The sequence below is a fragment of the Macrotis lagotis genome, chromosome 6 (genome assembly GCF_037893015.1).
Source record: "Macrotis lagotis isolate mMagLag1 chromosome 6, bilby.v1.9.chrom.fasta, whole genome shotgun sequence".
Classification (NCBI taxonomy): Eukaryota; Metazoa; Chordata; class Mammalia; order Peramelemorphia; family Peramelidae; genus Macrotis; species Macrotis lagotis.
The window spans coordinates 164,100,384-164,120,599 of NC_133663.1; the positions used below are offsets into that span (position 1 = coordinate 164,100,384).

Genomic DNA, 20,216 nt, shown 5'->3' on the forward strand with positions numbered 1-20,216 from the left:
AATCACTGTTTGAGTAGCACATACAACATAACTCTTAATAAGTGAATGAATAAGCTCCAAAAAGAGCTTCTAAAGTCTCAGTACCTGATTCCAAGAAAAATGGGGGAAGAAACAATATCAGCTTACAAGGATATTTCAAACATGATTTCAATTTAGAAAGTTGATGCCAAACTACAATTTTCAACAGTCTTGGCTCCATTCACATATTGACAACAAAGTATCGTCTGTTGGCTCAAATGAGGCTTCTTGCTTTTTCTACACAGTATTTCTTAACTTCAGACTCTGCCCTCATTTTATTATATCCAGGTTACTCAACCTACCTCTTCCACCTTACTACTAAGATCCCTTGCTCAAATTTACCAAGAATTCAACTTGAATCCTGAAACTCATTTTAAATATCTCATATCTCAAAGTCCAAACAAAGAATTCTGGCCATAGCACTAAAAGTCTTTCCCAATTTTGATCAATGATACCACCATTTTCCAAGTTATTAAGACTTAGGAACTCAAAGTTATCTTTGACTTTTCCTTCTCCCTCCCCCCCCATATCCAATCCTTTGGAAAATTTTGCCAATTTTATTTCCCCAACATCTCTTACATCCATCACCTCCTCTTCTCTCATAATATTGAAGCCATCTTCTGACATTTTCATTTACTTGAATTATTTCCATAGTATCTTAAATGGTGTCCCTGCCTCAGGCAAGTTTCCAATTAATCAACCATGTACAAATAATCACATGAAATGTAGTTTAAATACAAAATAGCTTTTAAGAGAAGGCATTAGTGTTGGGAGGCTTAGGAAAGGCTTTGTGTATAAAGTAGTACTTGAATTGTCTTAATGGAAGAGTGAGGCAGTGGTGGATACCAGGAATGCAAAATGGCAGTAAAAAAGTATAGGAGTGGAAATGCCATGTATGAGGAACAGAGAGAAGGTCAATTTGGCTGGTTCATAAAAGAAAGAGAACTGATGCATAATGCTGGGATCAAGTTACATAGGGCTTTGAAAGTCAAATAGAGGAGTTCATATTTTACCCTAGAGACAATAGAGGGTTCCTAGAGTATAATTGAGTAGGGAAAAGGATATGGTCTGATAAAATAAAACATTGGGCTTGGACTTAGGAAGATTTGAGTTCAAATCCAGCCTCATGGACTTATTGGGTTTTTTTGGTCTGGAAAAGCCACTTAACCTTTTTGCCTAATAACAGCACCTACCTCCTAGCTTGGCTGTGAAGATCAAATAAGATAAAATTGTAAACCACTTAGCACAGTGCTATATCATAAATAGGCATTGCTACATAAATGGCAGATGGTTTTGTTCTATTTGGCCTAAGGAAAATCATTTTGACAACTTTGTGGAGGATGAATGAACTTTCACGGGGAGACTAATTAGGAAGTCACTACAATTAGTCAATATGGGAAGTGTTGAGATGGTGGCTTAGAGAGGAGAAAGAAAGAGTTTGGAGATGTGGGTTGAGGGAAAACACGAGAGAAGAGGAATGTATAAGTTACAAACCTAGGAGACAGAAAGCATGGCAGTGCCTTTGATAAAAACAGGCAGGTGTGTTGATAGAGAGATAGATAAATGGATGATGGATGGATGGATGGATGGATGGATAAAAAGAAAAAAGAAAGAAAAACAGGCAGGTGTGGAAATCAATTAGTCAGTTTCAATAAACATTCATTAAGCATCTACTATGCATCAGTACAGGACAGCTGGGTGAGACTGTTAATTGAGCTTTGGCCCTGATCAGGAAGACTGAGTTCATTTTTTTATTTTTTATTTTTTTAGGTTTTTTGTAAGGCAAACGGGGTTAAGTGGCTTGCCCAAGGCCACACAGCTAGGTAATTATTAAGTGTCTGAGACCAGATATGAACCCAGGTACTCCTGACTCCAGGGCCGGTGCTTTCTCTACTACGCCACCTAGCCGCCCCAGGAAGACTGAGTTCAAATCTGGCCTCAGACATTTGATGATTACTAATCCTGTGACCTTGGACAGTCACTTAACTCTGACTGCCTTGTATCCAGGGCCATTTCCAGTCATCCCACTACAATCTGGCCACTGGACCCAGAGAGATCTGGAGGAAAAAGTGCGCCTTAGCATTCAAATACAATTCAATGCACAGCATGGCATCATCATGACTTTCTTTGAGAAAGAAGGATAAATATCATCATCAGGGATACAAAGAAAGGAAAATAATACTCAGGTATTAAACCTATTCAGGTACTCATTTTTTTTTCTTTTTTTGTGAACGTTAATTAAGTAACTTCACTGTCCTGGATACAGATAACCTTTTAAAGAATTTCATATATTTGTCCAGCAATATTTATCATTCCTATTTTAGGGATTAGGAAACAAAATCATACTGGTTAGGCAATTTGTCCAGATCTGAAGGAAAACCAGAAAAGAATATATCAATCAAACAACATACCTCAGATACTTTCTAGCCATTTGACCCTGAATAAGTCACTTAACCTATCTGTTTCTTAAGTTTCCTCATCGGTAATATGTGGAGACAAGCTGATTCAGTCCCCCCCCCTTTCAACTCTAAATCTATGAGCTAAATCATTCATATTTTCAGATAAGACAATCTCTCTCCTTTATAAGACAATTTGTACTTTCTAACAACTATACTTCTGCTACTCTTAACTTTTCATTCCAATATTTAACTGCAGAGAACTCTAAACATTCCCATTAGTGAGCCACCAATCAGTTAAAAGAAAGATTTTTATGGTTATGATCTTCACAACTTAAGTAAAATATGGGAAAAATTGAAAACACAATTTAGGAAAATTTTATACACACACACACAGATATGTATAAGGTGAGAAGAAATGGTAGTTCTTTTTCAGTTGTAATATTCTATGCTTTGGGGTAGCTAGGTGGTGCAGTGGCTAGAGTACCAGCTCTGGAGTCAAGAGAACCTGAGTTCAAGTCCTGCCTCAGACATTTAATAATTACCTAGCTGTGTGTGTGACCTTGGGCAAGTCACTTAACCACATTGCCTTAAATTAAAAAAAATTCTATGCTTTTCTGTATGCTAGGAGAGAATAAATGATGATCTAAGATGATGTCTAAGGTGAGAAGACAGTTTAAGAAAAAAATGCTCAAACTATAGTGGGTTTAGACTAGAGGATTGGGATTTAGGGAGGATAAACACACATTCTAATGAGTTACCAAAGGAACTTGTGGAAGCTTTTTCTCCTGAGGTTTTTTATAAACAGGATAGTTTCTCAAGTGTCTGGGGTGGTGATTTGACTCAACCCCACCCTGTCTAAATATGCATTCTCAAGGCTCCCTTTTGCTCACCACTCCAACAATAAGGTTGTGCATCTAAACCTTAACATACTTCTTAATTGCCTATTAAACTGTTAGTAAATCTTTTATAAGCCAAGTTACATCTGCAGTGCTTACCTTAGATGGTAAAAAAAAAAAAACACTTAGAAGGCAAGAATTGCACTTGAATAACATTATATAAAAACAACTGTGGTTTGGAGTCTGAGGCCCTAAGTTCAAATAATAGCTGAGCAATTTTTATCTGTATGACCTATCAATTTATTATCCATTTAACTTTAAGTGAGTCAAGTCACTTAAACAATGTAAGGGTTGATTTTCTCACCTGTTAAATAAAGAGATTATCCTCGTTTTCTAAGTTTCCCTTCCAGTTCTCCCAGACTACATTCTTCTTTTATGAATACTAAGCACAGGTAACATAGAATGGCACACAATATTAAATAGTTCTAATGTATATATTATGGCCCCATTACTGTGCAATAAATCACTTCATCAAAAGTGAGTAATGATTATTTATCTATTCTATAAGAAAACCAAAGGCCAAAGGAAAGCCTTTTCCTGCTTCTGAGTAAGGTAGACACTGTAAAATTTGCAACAGTTTCTTTTCACATATGTACCCCCATTACTTATGTTTCAACTTCACAAAAATTATTAAAAATAAATATGAAGAATGCACCATCATTTGTAACAGAATAAATCCACAAAAGCGGGGGGGGGGGGGGGACTAACTGGAACAGTGCACAGAGTAGTGGGCTTGGAATCAGGAAGATGAGTTCAAATCCAGGCTCAGACACTTACTAGCTATGTGATCTTGAGCAAGTCACTTAACCTTGTTTGTCAGAATTGTCTGTAAAAATGAACTGATGGGGCAGCTAGGTGGCAGTGGACAAAGCACCCGCCCTGGAGTCAGGAGTACCTGGGTTCAAATCCGGTCTCAGACACTTAATAATTACCTAGCTGTGTGGCCTTGGGCAAGCTACTTAACCCCATTTGCCTTGCAAAAACCTAAAAAAAACCCAAAATTTAAAAAAATGAACTGGCAAACCACTCCAATTTCTTTGCCAAGAAAATTCCAAATGGAGTCACAAAGAACTGGACATGATTGAAATGATGGAATACAAAAATTATCTAGGGGGCACTTTTAATATAATGACAATTTTTTCTTGCCTGTGATTTCATTACATAAGGAACTCCCATTGAGGAAAGGAGAGCTCCCTCTACCATTTATTTATTCTGTATTTAATATCTGTAAATGTCTCTAGTAGAATATAAGCTCCTACCTGGGTTCAAATCTGACCTCAGACACTTAATAATTACCTAGCTGTGTGGCCTTGGGCAAGCCACTTAACCCCATTGCCTTGAAAAATCTGGGAAAAAAAAAGAATATAAGCTCCTACCAGTAGGAACTATGTAGGGACTTTTGACCCACTACCGAGGAAGACAGACAATTTTATTCTTGTCTTTGAATTTTAAATTCACCTACTGTGGGTCCACTGGGGCACATCATGCCTAACATGTGGTAGGTGTTTATTAAATGTTTACTAACTGATCTACTTGTACAGATCAACAACTGTTAAGCAACTCTTAAAGACTTACTTATAGGAGCCCTAGCCTTCTGACTCCTCTGACTTATATTATTTGGGTCACATCCCAACTCAATTTCATACCAGTCCAGAGCATCTAAGAGGTTATTTTATCCCACCCACTTGTATTTTATAGTGTTAAGGAAATAAATCTGCACCATTGAATTTATCAATGACACATGACTATGGCAACATTTCTTGGAAGAGACAAATACAACTCTTCCCCCTTAGGGAAACACAAAGGGATTCTTAAACATTCCAGGAGAACACAAATTAGCAATTGATACCATTAAGAATTTGCATAGAAAAACCAGCTACAACCTAGATTGAAGTTTTGTTGAGTCATTTTTTTAGACATGTTTGACTCTTTATGATACCATTTGGGGCTTTCTTGACAGATACTAGACTAGTCTATCATTTCCTTTTCTTGATCTTTTTTTACAGAAGAGGAAACTGAGGCAAACAGGCTTAAGTGACTTGTCCACATAGAAAGTAAATATCTGAGACCAGATTTGAATTCTGGTTCTCTGGACTGCAAGGCTGGTGCTTTATTCACTGTACCACCTAAGTATCCTAGATTATCAATTACAGTAATCAATATAGTGCCACCTCAGTACCTCATGTCCAGAGTCAGAGTCAGAGGTTCTGGATTCAAATTCTACCTGTGTGACCTTAGGAAATTTCCATTATGTCCCTAACCTCATTTTCCTCATTTGTAAAAAGAGGGACTTGGACTAGAATACCTCTGAGGTCACTTCCATCTCTTAAAAATCTCTGAGCCTAAGGGCAGCTAGGTGATACAGTAGATTAAGTACCAGCCCTGGAGTCAGGAGGACTTGAGTTTATACCTGGCCCCTCAGACACTTAATAATAATCTAGCTGTGTAACCTTGAGCAAGTCACTTAACTTGCAAAACACAAAAAAGCAAAATCTCTGAGTCTATGATGATGCTATTTAGTCTCTTCTTTTCAAATTATTTATTCTCTCATTATTTTGCCTCTTCCTTTCAAAATGCCTATTTTCTTTACCTCTCTCCTTATCCCACTTAGGATTTCTCTCCTCCTCCTCTATCTTATTCCCTTCCTTCTGGCTAGCATCATAAATTCCCTATTCTCCTCTACTCTAATCCCTATTATTGAGTCAGCCTCATCCCAAGGTACCATCTCTAGCAGCAGAATTGGTGTAAACATGTGAAAAAGGAAGAGAGGAAAGGAAGGAAGAATAAACTGACTCTTAACAAAGACACTGGACTGGTAGCCAGTCACTGTCTCCTTCCATCACCATACTGTCTTTCAGTCCAGAGCTCCTTCTCTATCCAAGGAAAAGATATCTTGCAAGGTTTGGGTGAAGACGCAAAAACTCCAAAAGTCATAGAAAGAAATAGATGTATAGCTGCAATGTCCAGAAAGTCTTGTGGACTTGAGTTGCCTTGGACTGGGAAACAAATTAGTTTGATATCACTAGGCACTGTCTATTGAGCAGGGACAGCCTCAGAAACAGTAAGTCAGCCAATAATCATTTATTAATTGCCAACTCTGAGTTGAGGATACAAAAAAAAAAAAAAGATAAGCCAGTCCCTGCCCTCAAAAGCTTGCAATCTAATGAGGGAAGAAGCAAACAAGTTATATATAGAATACATAGGGCTGGGGTGGGGGTAGTGGTGGGAGTTAAAGTGAGAGAAGGTATTTTTTTTTTTTTTTGCAAAGCAAATGGAGTTAAGTGGCTTGCACAACTCCACACAGCTAGGTAATTATTAAGTGTCTGAGGCCAAATTTGAACTCAGGTACTTCTGACTCCAAGGCCAGTGCTCTATCCACTGTGCCACCTAGCTGCCCTGGAAGGTATTAAAATTAGGGAGGTCTGGAAAAGGTTTTTCTATAGATGAGATTTTAATTGAAACTTAAAGGAAGCTAGGAACGCTAGAAGACAGCTAGAAGGAGGGAGGGACAAGATAAGAAGGAACAGACTGAAAATTCTTAAAGCTTAGAGACAGTGTTTTTTCAGTAGAATAGCAAGAAGGTCCAGAAATAAGGTGGAAGAAGACTGGAAAGCTAGAAAGAAGACTACATTACGAAAAGCTTAGAAAGTCAAGTCAATCAGAGAATTTTTATGGTGGATCTACAGGTAAAAGGGAGTCAAAGGAGTTCATTGAGTCAAGGGGAAGAGAGAGAAGGGGGGGAGGGGAAAGTGAGGGAAACTGGCATGGTTGGAACTGCACTTAGAAGTAGAAAAGCCAGGGGGCAGCTAGGTGGTGCAGTGGGATAGAGCACCGGCCTTGGAGTCAGGAGGATCTGAGTTCAAATCTGGCCTTAGACACACTTAATAACTGCTTAGCTGTGTGACCTTGGGCAAGTCACTTAACCCTATTGCCTTAAATTCAAAAAGAAAAAAGGGGGGGGAAAGATTAGAAAACCCATAAAATCAAGTCCATATAGACTGAGCTGGCAATCCAGAGTCAAGGTCTGGGTCTTTCCAGCTGTTTAGGAATGCAAAAGATTTCTATGTTGGAACAGTTGAGAAGAGAAGGAGAACTGACTGACCATTTTCTCACTCCAACAACTCACACCATAGCAGGAACTGATTCCCAACCTACTTTTTTGTTTATCCTGGAGAGATGTCTTTTTCTTATTCACAACAAAGGACAGTGTAGGAGATCCCATAAGTTTCTGTGTGAGGGAAGAGGATGATCTTACTTTTAAAATTATCCTTATTTCTAGCTTCATGTCTTAATTTAATACTTTTGTAGTCCCTGAATGGTCTATAAATACAAAATATGACAGCGATGGAGATTCAGTGCAAAAACTTCGTGACTGATTACCTCAAATTGCCTTCTATAACCTGCCAAAGTAACAAAGAGCTTTAGTATAATGCATTTTAGGTTGATGATACACTAATAGGTGTTACCAGATTGGTCTGTTAGCCACCCATTGGATATTATTCCTATGGAGAAAATGTGCTTCAAGTCCCAAACAAGACTTTTAGAAAATTTATAAGTTGGAAACTATTTGTTTTCTAATGTTTCTTGATATCCTGCCCCTCCCCAAAAGGGTCTTTCTTTAGAATGTTCCTCTGTTGTTACCCACAAAGTAATTTATTAGTTAACTTTGGAGGTGAGCCCAGAATAAGAATGGAAAAATTTCACGATTAACTTCTTCCTCTTACTGTCACATATACCAATATATATTTGTATGTCTATAAATTTACCTTCCAGTCCAATCAACTTTACAAATTGTTTCCAGCCATTCATTATTCTCAAAAACTGATATAAACTTTACTGACACCTGATATACTGCCACCGTTTGGGCAAAATATGACTACAATTATGAAAAGGGGAAAGAAAACACTGCGTATCAATTGAGAGCATAAAAGGAAAATGGGCATTTTACATTAAAATTACTAATATAACTAATAGTAGAAAAACAATTTAATTAAAGGTACACTTTGAATTTAAAAATAAGTCTATTTGGAGGGGAGGAAAGGGGTGTAGGTTTAGACTTGCCATTTCATCAATGTAGATGAACTTGGAGTGTGAAAATTCCTTCCAAAAATGTAGTTTAGCATTTCATTTTAGAAAATTATTTAGCACATTGAAAAGTTAATGGTCATGTAGCTGACATGAGTCCAAATTTAAACTTAGGTCTTTCTGACTACCCTACTACACCATGCTACCTATCAAATAACCTTTTAAGTTTTTCTCAAGATTATGTAAAGTTTTTAGAGATAAAAAATATCTCTCTTGATCATCAAATCCCATGAATCACTCAGCAGGTAGCTCGAAGTATTAAAAGTTCAAAACTGACTGCCACTGTGTGACCAGAGTGAGTCACTTAACCTCTGTCTGCCTCAGTTTCCTCAAATGTAAAATAAAATAACAAGAGCATCTACCTCCTGAGGTTGTTGTGAGGATCTAGTGACATAAAACATATAAAGCATTTACTTAGCACAATATCTAGCAAACAGTAAGTGCTTTAAAAATGCTATTTTTTTTCCTTCATTTTTTCTCAACAATGAGCCATTAAAAGAAACTGCTCCTTTTGGCTATGCCAACATACAAGCATTGTTTAAAGAGAGATAAAGTGAATTCCATCAGTTCACTGGTCAGTAGTTCCATCAATTATATAGTCAGATTTAGCAACTTTTCAAAGTATCTTGAGCCTAAATTTAATAAATTATAAATGAGTAAGGAGATCTGGTCTGCATATAAGCACTGTTTAGGTAGTCTTGTTACTTTTACTGTTTAACAATCACCTTATCTTTCTAACTTCTAAGACAAAAAAGGCTATTTATTATCTGATAAGAGGGAAAAAGCCTCTTACCATCTAACTGTTGTCTCTACCTCTCTTTTAACATGCAGAGATCAGATCTTTATTCTGTAAGGGTTTCATTACATGTGAGGAGTCTCTTCCTATCTTTATCTATTATAATGAAAAAAAATTGGATTTGATTTAGTATGTTAGTTAGCAACAAAATTAGTCCTTTACAACAATTGCTATTTTTTCAGGCTATTCTCTGACCCCCTAAAAGAAAGCTAACTTTAAAAAAGTTGGATGTGCAATGATAAATGACCTATTATATTGCAGCTGTCTGCCTTGTATACTCCTGGACAGAAATATTTCTGAACATCTGGAGAATCACTGTCAAAAGTTTTTTTTCCAGGATATTCTCAAGGGATCTAAACCGCACAACTTCCTCCAAAAAAGTCAAAAGCAAAATTAGGAGAGCTTTTTACCAGCTGAGGGCTATAAGCTGCATTGTCCTGCATCTTCCAACTAGAAAACAAACCACTGTCGTCATAGAATGGGACAGATAAGAACCAATGGTTTTCTTAAGAATATACCAGGGAGGAAAAGAAACCCAAATTTCATGACTGGAAAACTTGTTTTAAAAAGTTGTAGTGTTTCACAGATTTTTCCAACTTTTTCCATTAGCATTTAGTGGTTCTAAGAATAAGATTTTTCAGAGAGGGAGAGAGAGACAGAGACAGAGACAGAGACAGAGACAGAGACAGAGACAGAGACAGAGACAAAGACAAAGACAGACAGCAGACAGTGTGTTTTTGGCAGTCTAGTGAATTCTAGGGAATTCTCAGAATAATGCTTTTAAATGTATAAAATGAAACACATGGAATTACAAGTAAAAACAATTTTACTGAAATGTAGCTATCAATGAAGCTATTTTTAAAACAAATTCAAGAATCCTCAGGTTAAGACTCACCATTTATAGACAGTGTAAGGTAATACAGTGTCTCATTATCATGGGAAAAGAGAAGCAATTATAGTTAAATCATATTTGTTGATGAAAGTTCAGGTTCTTATCTACACGCTTAGTTTAATTTTAAATTAGCTAAAATAGTACTTAAATACTTTATGACAGTAGCAGTTGAGCCCACAACATTTTTAATCACTATATAAAATCACTAACTACTAGTTTACCAATCCCTGTAAGAAGACATCTGAAAAGCTCAATTGTCTCCACTGGAGTGTGGGTTTTTGCAACTTGCTTTAAAAAAAAATTATGTCTTTTATTGTACTGTACTAAAGAAATTCCACCAGAAGCACAGCCTACTCATTGATAACAACAATCCAACTATTTTTCACATTCCTAACTTACAAAGTCCCTTGAAGTGCTTCATGTTTCCCTAACTGCAAAAGACTTGGCTAATGTAATCAACTGAAACTTTACTCTGGGGTGGCAGAGGGGTTAGTCTCCTCCTGGCTTGGTTCAAAATTTGCCTTCTAAATAAAATGAATGAGACAGAAAGCCCTTTTGCAGCTCTGCTCTTCAAGGCATTAGAAGCTGGGAAAATGCTTTATTTTAATATTTTCCAGTTGCTCTGAGAGAGGAAAAAATTTTTTTAAAACCCTTCATTGATTAGCATGAACTCTTGGAAAAAGATACACTCCTTCCACCCCCTTAAGGACCAAGTCAATTGCAATTCTACAGATCCAAACCCGCCAGGGTTTAAATTTAGCAAGGCTGCAGCTAGGTGGGACTCCTGCCTTGAACAATGTCTAATTGTTCCTGGACAAAGTAGGCTCCAGGAAACCCAAGTCATCAACAAAGTGTAAACATTTCGGGGACTAAGGAAGAAGGATCATTAAAACAGATAATCTGACCAGAGAAGCAAGTATATATTTGGTTAACAAATGAGTAAAACAAGAGCTATACACAGATATCAAACTTGGTAGCCAAATACTGATGCTTCTGGGAAGGGCCATGAGTCCTCCCAGTAGGAAGAGAACTAAAGCTGTCACTTTAAGATTTTCTTACCGGCACTTCTACTGGTGTCTCCATCTCCACTTCACCCTGGGGGGCATCCTTGTACTGTAGTGGGGATTCTATCACAAGATCTTTTTTAGCATTCCTATTATTTGTCCTCGCCTGCATCCTCAGCTGGAAACCCACTTCAGAATAACCGTAAGAGCCCCGACAATCCTGAATCCCTGGACATGCCAGTTATCCAAGCCCAGGAAAGGAGAGCTTCCTTTTTCTCCCCAAGCACAAGTGGTCACATATACACACTGGGCTAATTCAACTACCAAAGCTGTAATCTGCAAAGCCTGTTGTGGTGGGAATGCATGAAAAGGAAGGCCAGCCTCCAAGGGGTGTACTATTCCTCTGGAAATGGGAGGAACCCACTTTCATGCCAAATGAAAACAAACCAAAAAAAAAAAAAAAGATACAATACACAGTGTGCTGCTTCTCTGATAAAGCCATGCCTTATTTCATCATTCTACAAGTGCTCCTGAGCTAAAAGCAATTTCCATACAATGCAGGCAAAATTAAATTTGTAAGAAAAATCTCAGTAGAGAGCACAAAACTTTTCTGATACACTAAAAATAATAAAATGAAAGACTTTCAAGTTCTGATATATTTTCTGCTTAGTAACATTTTAGTATCATTAGTATCATTTTAAGATTTACAAAGTGCTTTACATGTTATCTCATTTGATAATCATATATGATTTGCTTCATTCTGAAAATTATCAAGGCTAAACAAGTCCCTGGAAGAATAATTAGCAGTTTCCACGTTAGTTCCCAAAGCCATTTTTCCCCTTGATTACAGATTGCTATTAAAAAAGTTATTTGTTAATCAATCACTAAAGAATGGATGAACACCAAAAAAAGTTACTTGTGTTTCATAATACTGATGAAACTAAAATCATTTGCATTTCATACCAGGAAGTCCAGCAAGTGTTTTCATAAGGCAATTCCTTTGATGAAAGCCAAAGGCCATTATCAGGCAAAAACTCAATCAATTAAGCATTTATTGAACACCTACTTACTATATATGCCCAGTAGTTTACCAGGTGCTTCAGAGAGAAAAATTCAATACAACCCAGATCTAAAAGGAATCAACAATCTATTTGTGAAGACAAAATTAAATCCAATGAAATAATCAGTGAGCAATGCAACATAATATATAATTAAGTACTCAATGGAGAATAGACAGATAGAAAAGCACATTTAATGAATGAGATAATTATTACCTCCTGATGTGGTTAATATACATGTGCTTAAATCTACCATTATGTTTTTATTATTTCCTAATAACAACTCTAGAAGTAATTTAAGAATATGATCTCATCTTACAGGTGAGAAAATCAAGGCACAGAGAATTTGTTAAGTGATTTAACAAAAGTCACAAGGAGAGCAAGTGTTAAAGGTGTGATTAAATTCTTTACTTCCTGAGATTTAGTAATGCTTCTCCCAATGAGGTTCATCATTTCCCTGCTCTGTGTGTGTGTGTGTGTGTGTGTGTGTGTGTGTGTGTGTTGTGTATTGTCTATTCCATCTCAACAATTTGAATGAGTCATTTTCACTTCTGGTCCTAGGAACACTATTATCTAGGTGTGGACATCAAAATTTTGTTTGTACTATTTTATAAATGTAAGTTATTCAACAGCCTCACCACTATAGGCACAACTGTTGATTTTGTAACAAAAATAGCTAAGTTTTTAGACTTAGTTCAATATTTTAAAAATTCCTAACTTCAGTGGCACTGACACTCTCTGACAGTGACAACAACCTTAAGTAGTATTCTGTAGTCTAAAAATGTTCATCTCCTGATGTTAGCCTTACTTTTGATGATGATGTTCTCCAAACTTAGCTAGGAATGATTCTCAGACACGATCCAGAGTCAAATACTTTCCAGCTTGGTAGAACATACTGTAAGTTACTACAATTCCATTAGCAGCCGTCAAGAAGTGAGGGTCATAAAGATCAAACAAAGAGGAAAAGTACCCATATTTACTAAAGTTTTATAGCAGTTGTTTTTGTAGTGGCAAAAACAGAACAATACAAATAAACTAATACAAAAACCACCAGAAAATCAATTGAGAAATGACTGAAACAATTATGGTGCATGAATGTAAAGAAATAATATTATGGAAGAGATGACATGTGGATAAGATCATATACACCTGGAAATATATGCACCATTACATAGTAAAGTGAGATCAATTTATACAGTATGGACACCAAAAAATATTTTGAAAGATTAAAAAATTCTGATTGATGCAATAACCCAATAGGATTCCAGAAGCTGGATAATGAAGCATATTACCTAACTTCTAAAAGAGCAGATGAACTTAAGATGCACACGTTTTTGGACAAGACCCCATGTGTGAATTTGTTTTGTTTGATTATGCATTATCATTACTAAGTTTTTGCTCCTTTTTCTTTTTTTTTTCCTAATGGAGAAAGAGGAGAAATATATGCTGGTTAATTAAAAAATAATTTAAAAAAAATTTTTTTTTAAATTTTAAAAGGAAGAGAGAGTCATCTTTATGCTCCAGAGTAGGGATTTAGTTGAAAAGTCCTCAAAATAATCTACATTCTACTTACTAACTTTGAGTACCCTTTCACAGTCACATTAGGTTTTCATTGGATCTTGGGTTAAAAAATAGCATTATCTAAACACAGAAAAGCTTGCTTTTTGTTCCCCTTATTTAAAATAGTGCAAGAAAACAAACAGAGTATGGTCTTGGGTATATAAATAGAAACATACACAAATATAAATAGGTTATATAAATATTAAAAATTAGGAATACATTAATGAATGTCTTCAATGTAAAAGAGAAAATCTTTCTAAAACCTAAAAAATCGAACCTTAAGTAGCTTCCACCTATAATGCAGTTTTGACCATTATCATTTGACAAAACTAAATTCAACCATATTATTCCTAAATCTGATATATTATACGTAAAACAATTGCCTGAAATTTTCTCAGCTTAGTCCCTATTCTGTACTATTCCACTTAGATCTCAGGGATCATTTAGTGGAACCCCAACATTTTGCCAAACAGGAGACTGTGGGCCCAGAGAAGTGTTTTGCCAAGGTCATGAAGGTAATAATAGTAAGAGATGGGATCTGAACCTAGTTTGTATGACTCCAGGGCCATTTTGCTTTCAGCTGTGTCTTCCTTTCTCCTTCAACCTCTCCAGTTTCTCTTTTCATAGCTGGCTGAGAGTTTCCCCACACTCTATATTGGGGAAGGGACAGCAGTTCTCTGCCCCCTTTCACAATCAGTTTATGCTTACTTAGATTCTCTAAAGAAGGTAGTTCTCAGGTAAACTGCTTCGAGCAACATCTTTTTTGCTAATATCACATTTCTTTGGAACCAGGGGAAGATGTTATCTCTGCACAGAACAATCAACCAGATTTCAATTCAAAAGTCTCAAGATTAGAGTCTTAAGATATCCTTCACCTGGGCAAAGAGTTGGGTGAATCAGACAGAAAGCAAAAAGGACAATCTGACCTGACCACCCATGCAATTGTGCTAGGAGAGAGGGTAGTTATTTCTAATCTGTGATTCTATGATTCTGATAGGATATGGCAAGTCACTGATTCATACTTAGTCTCAAAAATTGAGTATAAGATAGATACATTGATAAATATAAATATATAAGTATAAGATAGATTACATTTATTTATTCCTGCATAATAATAATAATAATAATATGGCAACTGGTAGACAGAGTAGAGAGAGCACCTAGCCTGCAGTTAGGAAGACCTGCGTTCAAATATCATCTCAGACACTTAACTAGCTTCATGAAACTGGGTAAGTCACTTAACCTCTACTTGCCTCAGTTTCCTCATCTGTTAATTTGGAACAATAATAACACTTACCTCCTAAAGTGATTGTGAAGATCAAATGAAATAATAAAGTGCTTAACACATGCTAAAGGCTACATAAATTCTAGTTATTATCATGATCATGATGATCATCATCATCTAATAAGGATCAGCACCAGATTGCATTGTCATATATTCTTCAGACTTCTATTCTTGGTCCACTTTTGTTACATATGCTAGGAATCAGGGCAGTTCAATACCACCAACACCTCCAACTGAATCTTTGACTGTAACAAAAACTAATTAAGCAGAAATATCTTTAAAAGTGACCATTTTATTCATCTCTTAGCAATCCAACAGTTCTCTGCTCTGAGGAGAAAATATGTTTTATTGTTCATTCTCTGAGATCATCTTGGTTTCTTCATTACTCAAAATTCACCTTTCTTTTAGTGATCTTTTCTTCTCCATCACTGTATTATGTTTGTAATTTTCTTCATTGGGCTTATTTTACTCTACATCAATTTGTACTTCTCTGTATTTTGTATTTCTCTGTATTTTCTCTTTAGTCTCCCTAACAATAATAATAATTTCCAATTTTATAATACTATTCCATTTCATTCATAAAACAGCTCTTTCAGCCATTCCTCAATTTGTCTCCAATTTTTGTGACCTGAAAAAATGTTTCTAGAAATATTTTATGTACACACACACACACACACACACACACACACATGCTAATATCCTGGGATTGCCAGGAAAGAGGCAAAAACAATTTAGTCACTTTCTTGCTTAATTATAAATGATATTAGAATAGGCAGACTCTATACTACCTTCTAACTTCTCCTATCATGCATAAGTATGTTGGCTTTCCCACAGCCCTACCAACTTGACTGTTACCCTGTTTGACAACAATTTGTATGGTATGAGGAGAATTCTCAGAATTACTCTGATTTGTATTTCTCTTACCATGGTGTTTTGGAGCAGTTTTCATGGAGTTATTTATCATCTGTAGTTCCTCATTTGAAAAATTTTTATTCAAGTTGTTCAACCATCTAGGTATTAGGGAAAGGTTTTTATTGTTTTGTATTTGGAAAGAAGTTTTCTACCTTTTCTACTGTTGAAAACTATTTCTTAGGAAGACCTGATGACATTATTAAATTCTCCCTTTTTAAGTTATTAAACTGCTTATATCTTTTAATCCTATTATTCCACTCCTCAGAATATACTCCACTGAAAGAAATGATCTTTACTAAATTGTGACTAATGAGTTTTTCCTCCCTTTTCTACTTTCTCATTCACAAATTAGCCCCTGTAGTTATTCACGTAGAAGTACTGGGTTGATAATGAGAGAGAAAATTCAGATATGTTCAAAAAGTAAAGAAATTTTGCTTTAGGTGAATTGATGGACTCTAGCACATAGTGTTTTAATCAGACTGGACTGGGAAAAAGTGGATTCTCTCTCTTTTTTTGTCTAGATTACCCTAGATGAAGTGATATGGGTCTAGATAAGTCTCTCTGACTAAGACTGAGAGATCTGGGTTATGGCCCCCAGACAGTGATTAGAATAAATCATTGGATTATTATAATAATTATAATATATTATATATATATAATATATCATTATAATCTCATTATAATACTCTCAGGTTGACTGCCACCCTCAGGAACACTCACTCTTCTAAGGGCATAGAAGCATTGAGTGGTTTCTATGAGGGGTCTTTGGCATTCAAGAGTGCCAATGACCTTTATATTAATTAGTTCTAGAATTTTTGGGGGGGGTTAGGCAATGGGGTTAAGTGACTTGCCCAAGATCATACATCCAGGTAATTATTAAGTGCTTGAGGCTGGATTTGAACTCAGGTCCTCCTGATGCCAGGGCTGGTGCTCTATCTGCTGTGCCACCTAGATGCCCAGTTCTAGAATTCTTAATAAAATGCTTAATTACATAGATATCATGTCTCTCAAACTTTTTATACAACATACTACTGAGGCCATAAAGAAATCAAGGCAAAAAGAAAAATTATATATACATATATATATATATATTAAAATTATAAATAAACACATATATTGTATATATGAATATTCATGGTACTGATGCAGAGCAAAGAACCAGGAAAATTCTATATTTGCATATGCATATATATATATAGTGACATAGATATATATATGAATACATACACAAAAGCAAAAATTACAATCTGAAATGACCAATATTTATTCCAAAGACAATGAAACACACTTTCTTTTCTGTGGAAAGAAATCAGACACAGCTGGTGAACTATATGTCTTGAAGATCTTTCTACTAGCTGGTTTTGCTTTACTGGTTTTCTTTATGACAAAGAAGGGTTCTCTGTGGAGCACAGATACATAGAAAATGTCTATGGTACAGAAAACAAATTATCAGTAAAACGTATGAAATATGGGAAAAGAAAAAAGGCAGTTTATACCCCCCCCAAAGGATTCATTTTATGCCCTCCTATATTTGGGGAAGGAGAGGAAAGGATGACCATGGTGGTAACACCCTGATGGAGGAGCCCAATACTGAATGATGGGGGCAGGACAAAAAAACCCTTAGTTTAAAAAGACCAAGAACTCCCATAGCATCTGGGATTATCTCCAGTCATCCTGACTTGTTACTAAACTCTGATGACTGGAGGAAAGTGAGAATGATGACTTAACACAACTTAAATCTAATTCACTTGCAAGGCAAGACATCTTGATGTCATTTATCCTCTTGGAGAATGAAAGGCAAACAACAAAAACAAGATGAAGCAGGGTTATAAAGAGAGCTGACAATGGGAAGAACATACATGTGCTGGGTGAAAACTGCCTAACTCATTGATCTGTACACTATTGCAGCTCTAAATGCTCTCCCAAATCCCCAGACACATTAATATGCCACAGACTTTGCTATTTAAAAAGTGGTGGTGATGAAGAACAACAATTTTCTTGAGGTTAAAATATCTCATGAACATTCTAGAAATAGGTATAACTGAAAATTTATAAGAAATTTTAAAGAAACTCATAAAGTGGTATACCCCCTAACCTGAAGCATTTAGCCTTAACTAGGTTCCTCATCATGATGTCAGAAGCTCTACCACCTTGAAGAACTAGTCAGCCACCTCAAACTGTTATGTGACAGCTCTTGGATGACAATTTAATCTTTCTTTTAAAGTCAACTTGTCCAAGTTTGAATGATAATATGGTTTGCAAGGCATTTTACAGTTATCATCTCATTTGATCTTCATAACCCTGAAAGGTATTTTATTAACCTCATTTTACAGATGAAGAAATTAAGGCAAACAGAGATTAAATGACTTACCCAGGCTCACACAGCTAGTAAGTATCTGAGGCTCAGGTCTTTCTGACTCCAAGTTAAGCCCTCTCTTCCCCGCACCACTTAGCTGACACTAAAATCAAGCAATATTGGTTTAGCACTTTCCTTCTATTATAAGGCATGATTATGGAGCTGCATAAACACAAAAATAAAAGGGGCACATTAACCCTGCCAAAAAGCTACTCCCACACACTTAGTTCCCTCAGGCATCTTCCCACCTCTCTTCCCAAGTAGCCACAAGTCCCTGGTTCCCTGCCATTATTATTATTATTATTATTATTACTCTGGACAAGTGAAAAGGAGGGGAAGCTGTAGCAACCTGCCTTCAAGGATCCTAGCTACCTGTTAGTAAAGAGAATAAGAATGGAGGCATGGAAGGAAGGGAGACAAACCCATTAATCTGGATCCTCTCCCTGGATCTCAGCCTATGCTAACTGAACTCTGGCCCCTTTACTGCCTATCCACATCCTTCCATTCCAACACTAGAAGATAATAATTAGTGGTGGCTGTTTTCTTTTTAGGAATAAATAACTTCATGGAAATGAAAGGGTTCTGGATCACTAATTTATATACACAAGATAGGAATTCCATCACCTCCTACTAATTAGAAATCAACTACTAAATCGAATTTTCACTGCATCTTTGGATAAACACCCTGCTGGTTATTAAAGGGTGAGAAGAAAGAAAAGTAGTTTTCTGATAATCCCTCTCCTCATCATGCCAAAAAAATCCTCCCCTCTCAAATGAGTACTTATAAATTTTCTGGTATTTATTTCATTCAATTAAGATCTAAGTCCTAAAATCAAGCATGGGACAAAAGTGACCTTGAATATTTACCAATCACTGATCTCTACTCTATTTAGTAAAAAATTAGAATCTTGTAGTGATTTCGTTAATGTCCATAACTGAGAAGAAACATAAAGAATCTGTACATGTTAATTAATACTTCTAGGGGCGGCTAGGTGGCGTAGTGGATAAAACACCGGCCTTGGATTCAGGAGTACCTGGGTTCAAATCCAGTCTCAGACACTTAATAATTACCTAGCTGTGTGGCCTTGGGCAAGCCATTTAACCCCATTTGCCTTGCAAAAAATAAATAAATAAATAAATAAATAAATAAATAAATAAAATAATTAATACTTCTACTTGCGAGTAGATTGGTTCTCAATTAGATTAGTCCTTTTTTCATTTAGGACCTTTGGCACAAATGAAATATTTGAAAGTATAAATAAAAAGAATCAAAGATCCAAAGATAGCATACTACTTGATTAATGGACTAGAAGGACAGGAAAAAGCATCCAAATTATCAAGTAATCATCAATCAGAAAATAAACTTTTGTTAATATAAGAAACATGAAAGACAATTTAGTTAGGGAGACAAATATATGTGTGCAAATATATGGACATAACCATTAGAGGGAACACATTGAAATCAAGAGGGAATTGGGAAAAGGTTTGCAGAAGAAAGGATTTTAGTTGAGACTAGAAGAAAGAGAATTTCAGAGTCAAGATGAAGAGAGAGAGGGCATTCTAGGGGAAAACCAGTGAACCAGTGAACCAGAGAAAACCAGTGAAAACTGCTCAGAGTAAGGCAAAGCTGTGGGGGGGGGGGGGTAGTCCTTCATTCAAGGAACTGGGGCAGTCAGTGCCACTGGATGGTGGGGAGTAAGATAAAAGAAGATAAGGTAAAAGAAGACAGAAAGAGGTCAAGTTATAAAAGACTCTGAACACCAAAGAGAGGATTTTGTATTTGATTCTGTATGTGAATAGGAAACAGATGGGTAGTAATTAAAGATATAATGAGAATCAATGGTACCAGATTCTTCAAAAGCACACAGTGTTAACAAAAAAAAAAAAAACAACAGACAAAATAACAATACAATTTTGCAAAAGGTGGAAGGTAGAATGCCTATACCTAAATAAAG

The 20,216-nt window shown here is 36.1% G+C and overlaps 1 protein-coding gene across 17 annotated transcripts in view; it reads right to left on the reverse strand.

The window, feature by feature from the left end:
* Positions 1-20,216, reverse strand: part of DOCK9 (dedicator of cytokinesis 9) — a 390,530-nt gene that overhangs the window by 196,123 nt on the left and 174,191 nt on the right. For 2 of the 17 annotated variants that reach the window (XM_074191952.1, XM_074191949.1), the window contains exon 1: positions 11,146-13,859. The exons of 13 other annotated variants lie outside the window; for them this stretch is intronic. In XM_074191952.1, coding sequence (XP_074048053.1) covers positions 11,146-11,262 — 117 coding nt within the window. In that variant the 5' untranslated portion in view covers positions 11,263-13,859. Of the gene's footprint in view, positions 1-11,145; positions 13,864-20,216 lie in introns of those variants that run through there. 2 more of the 17 variants (XM_074191942.1, XM_074191946.1) reach the window with 2 other exon arrangements.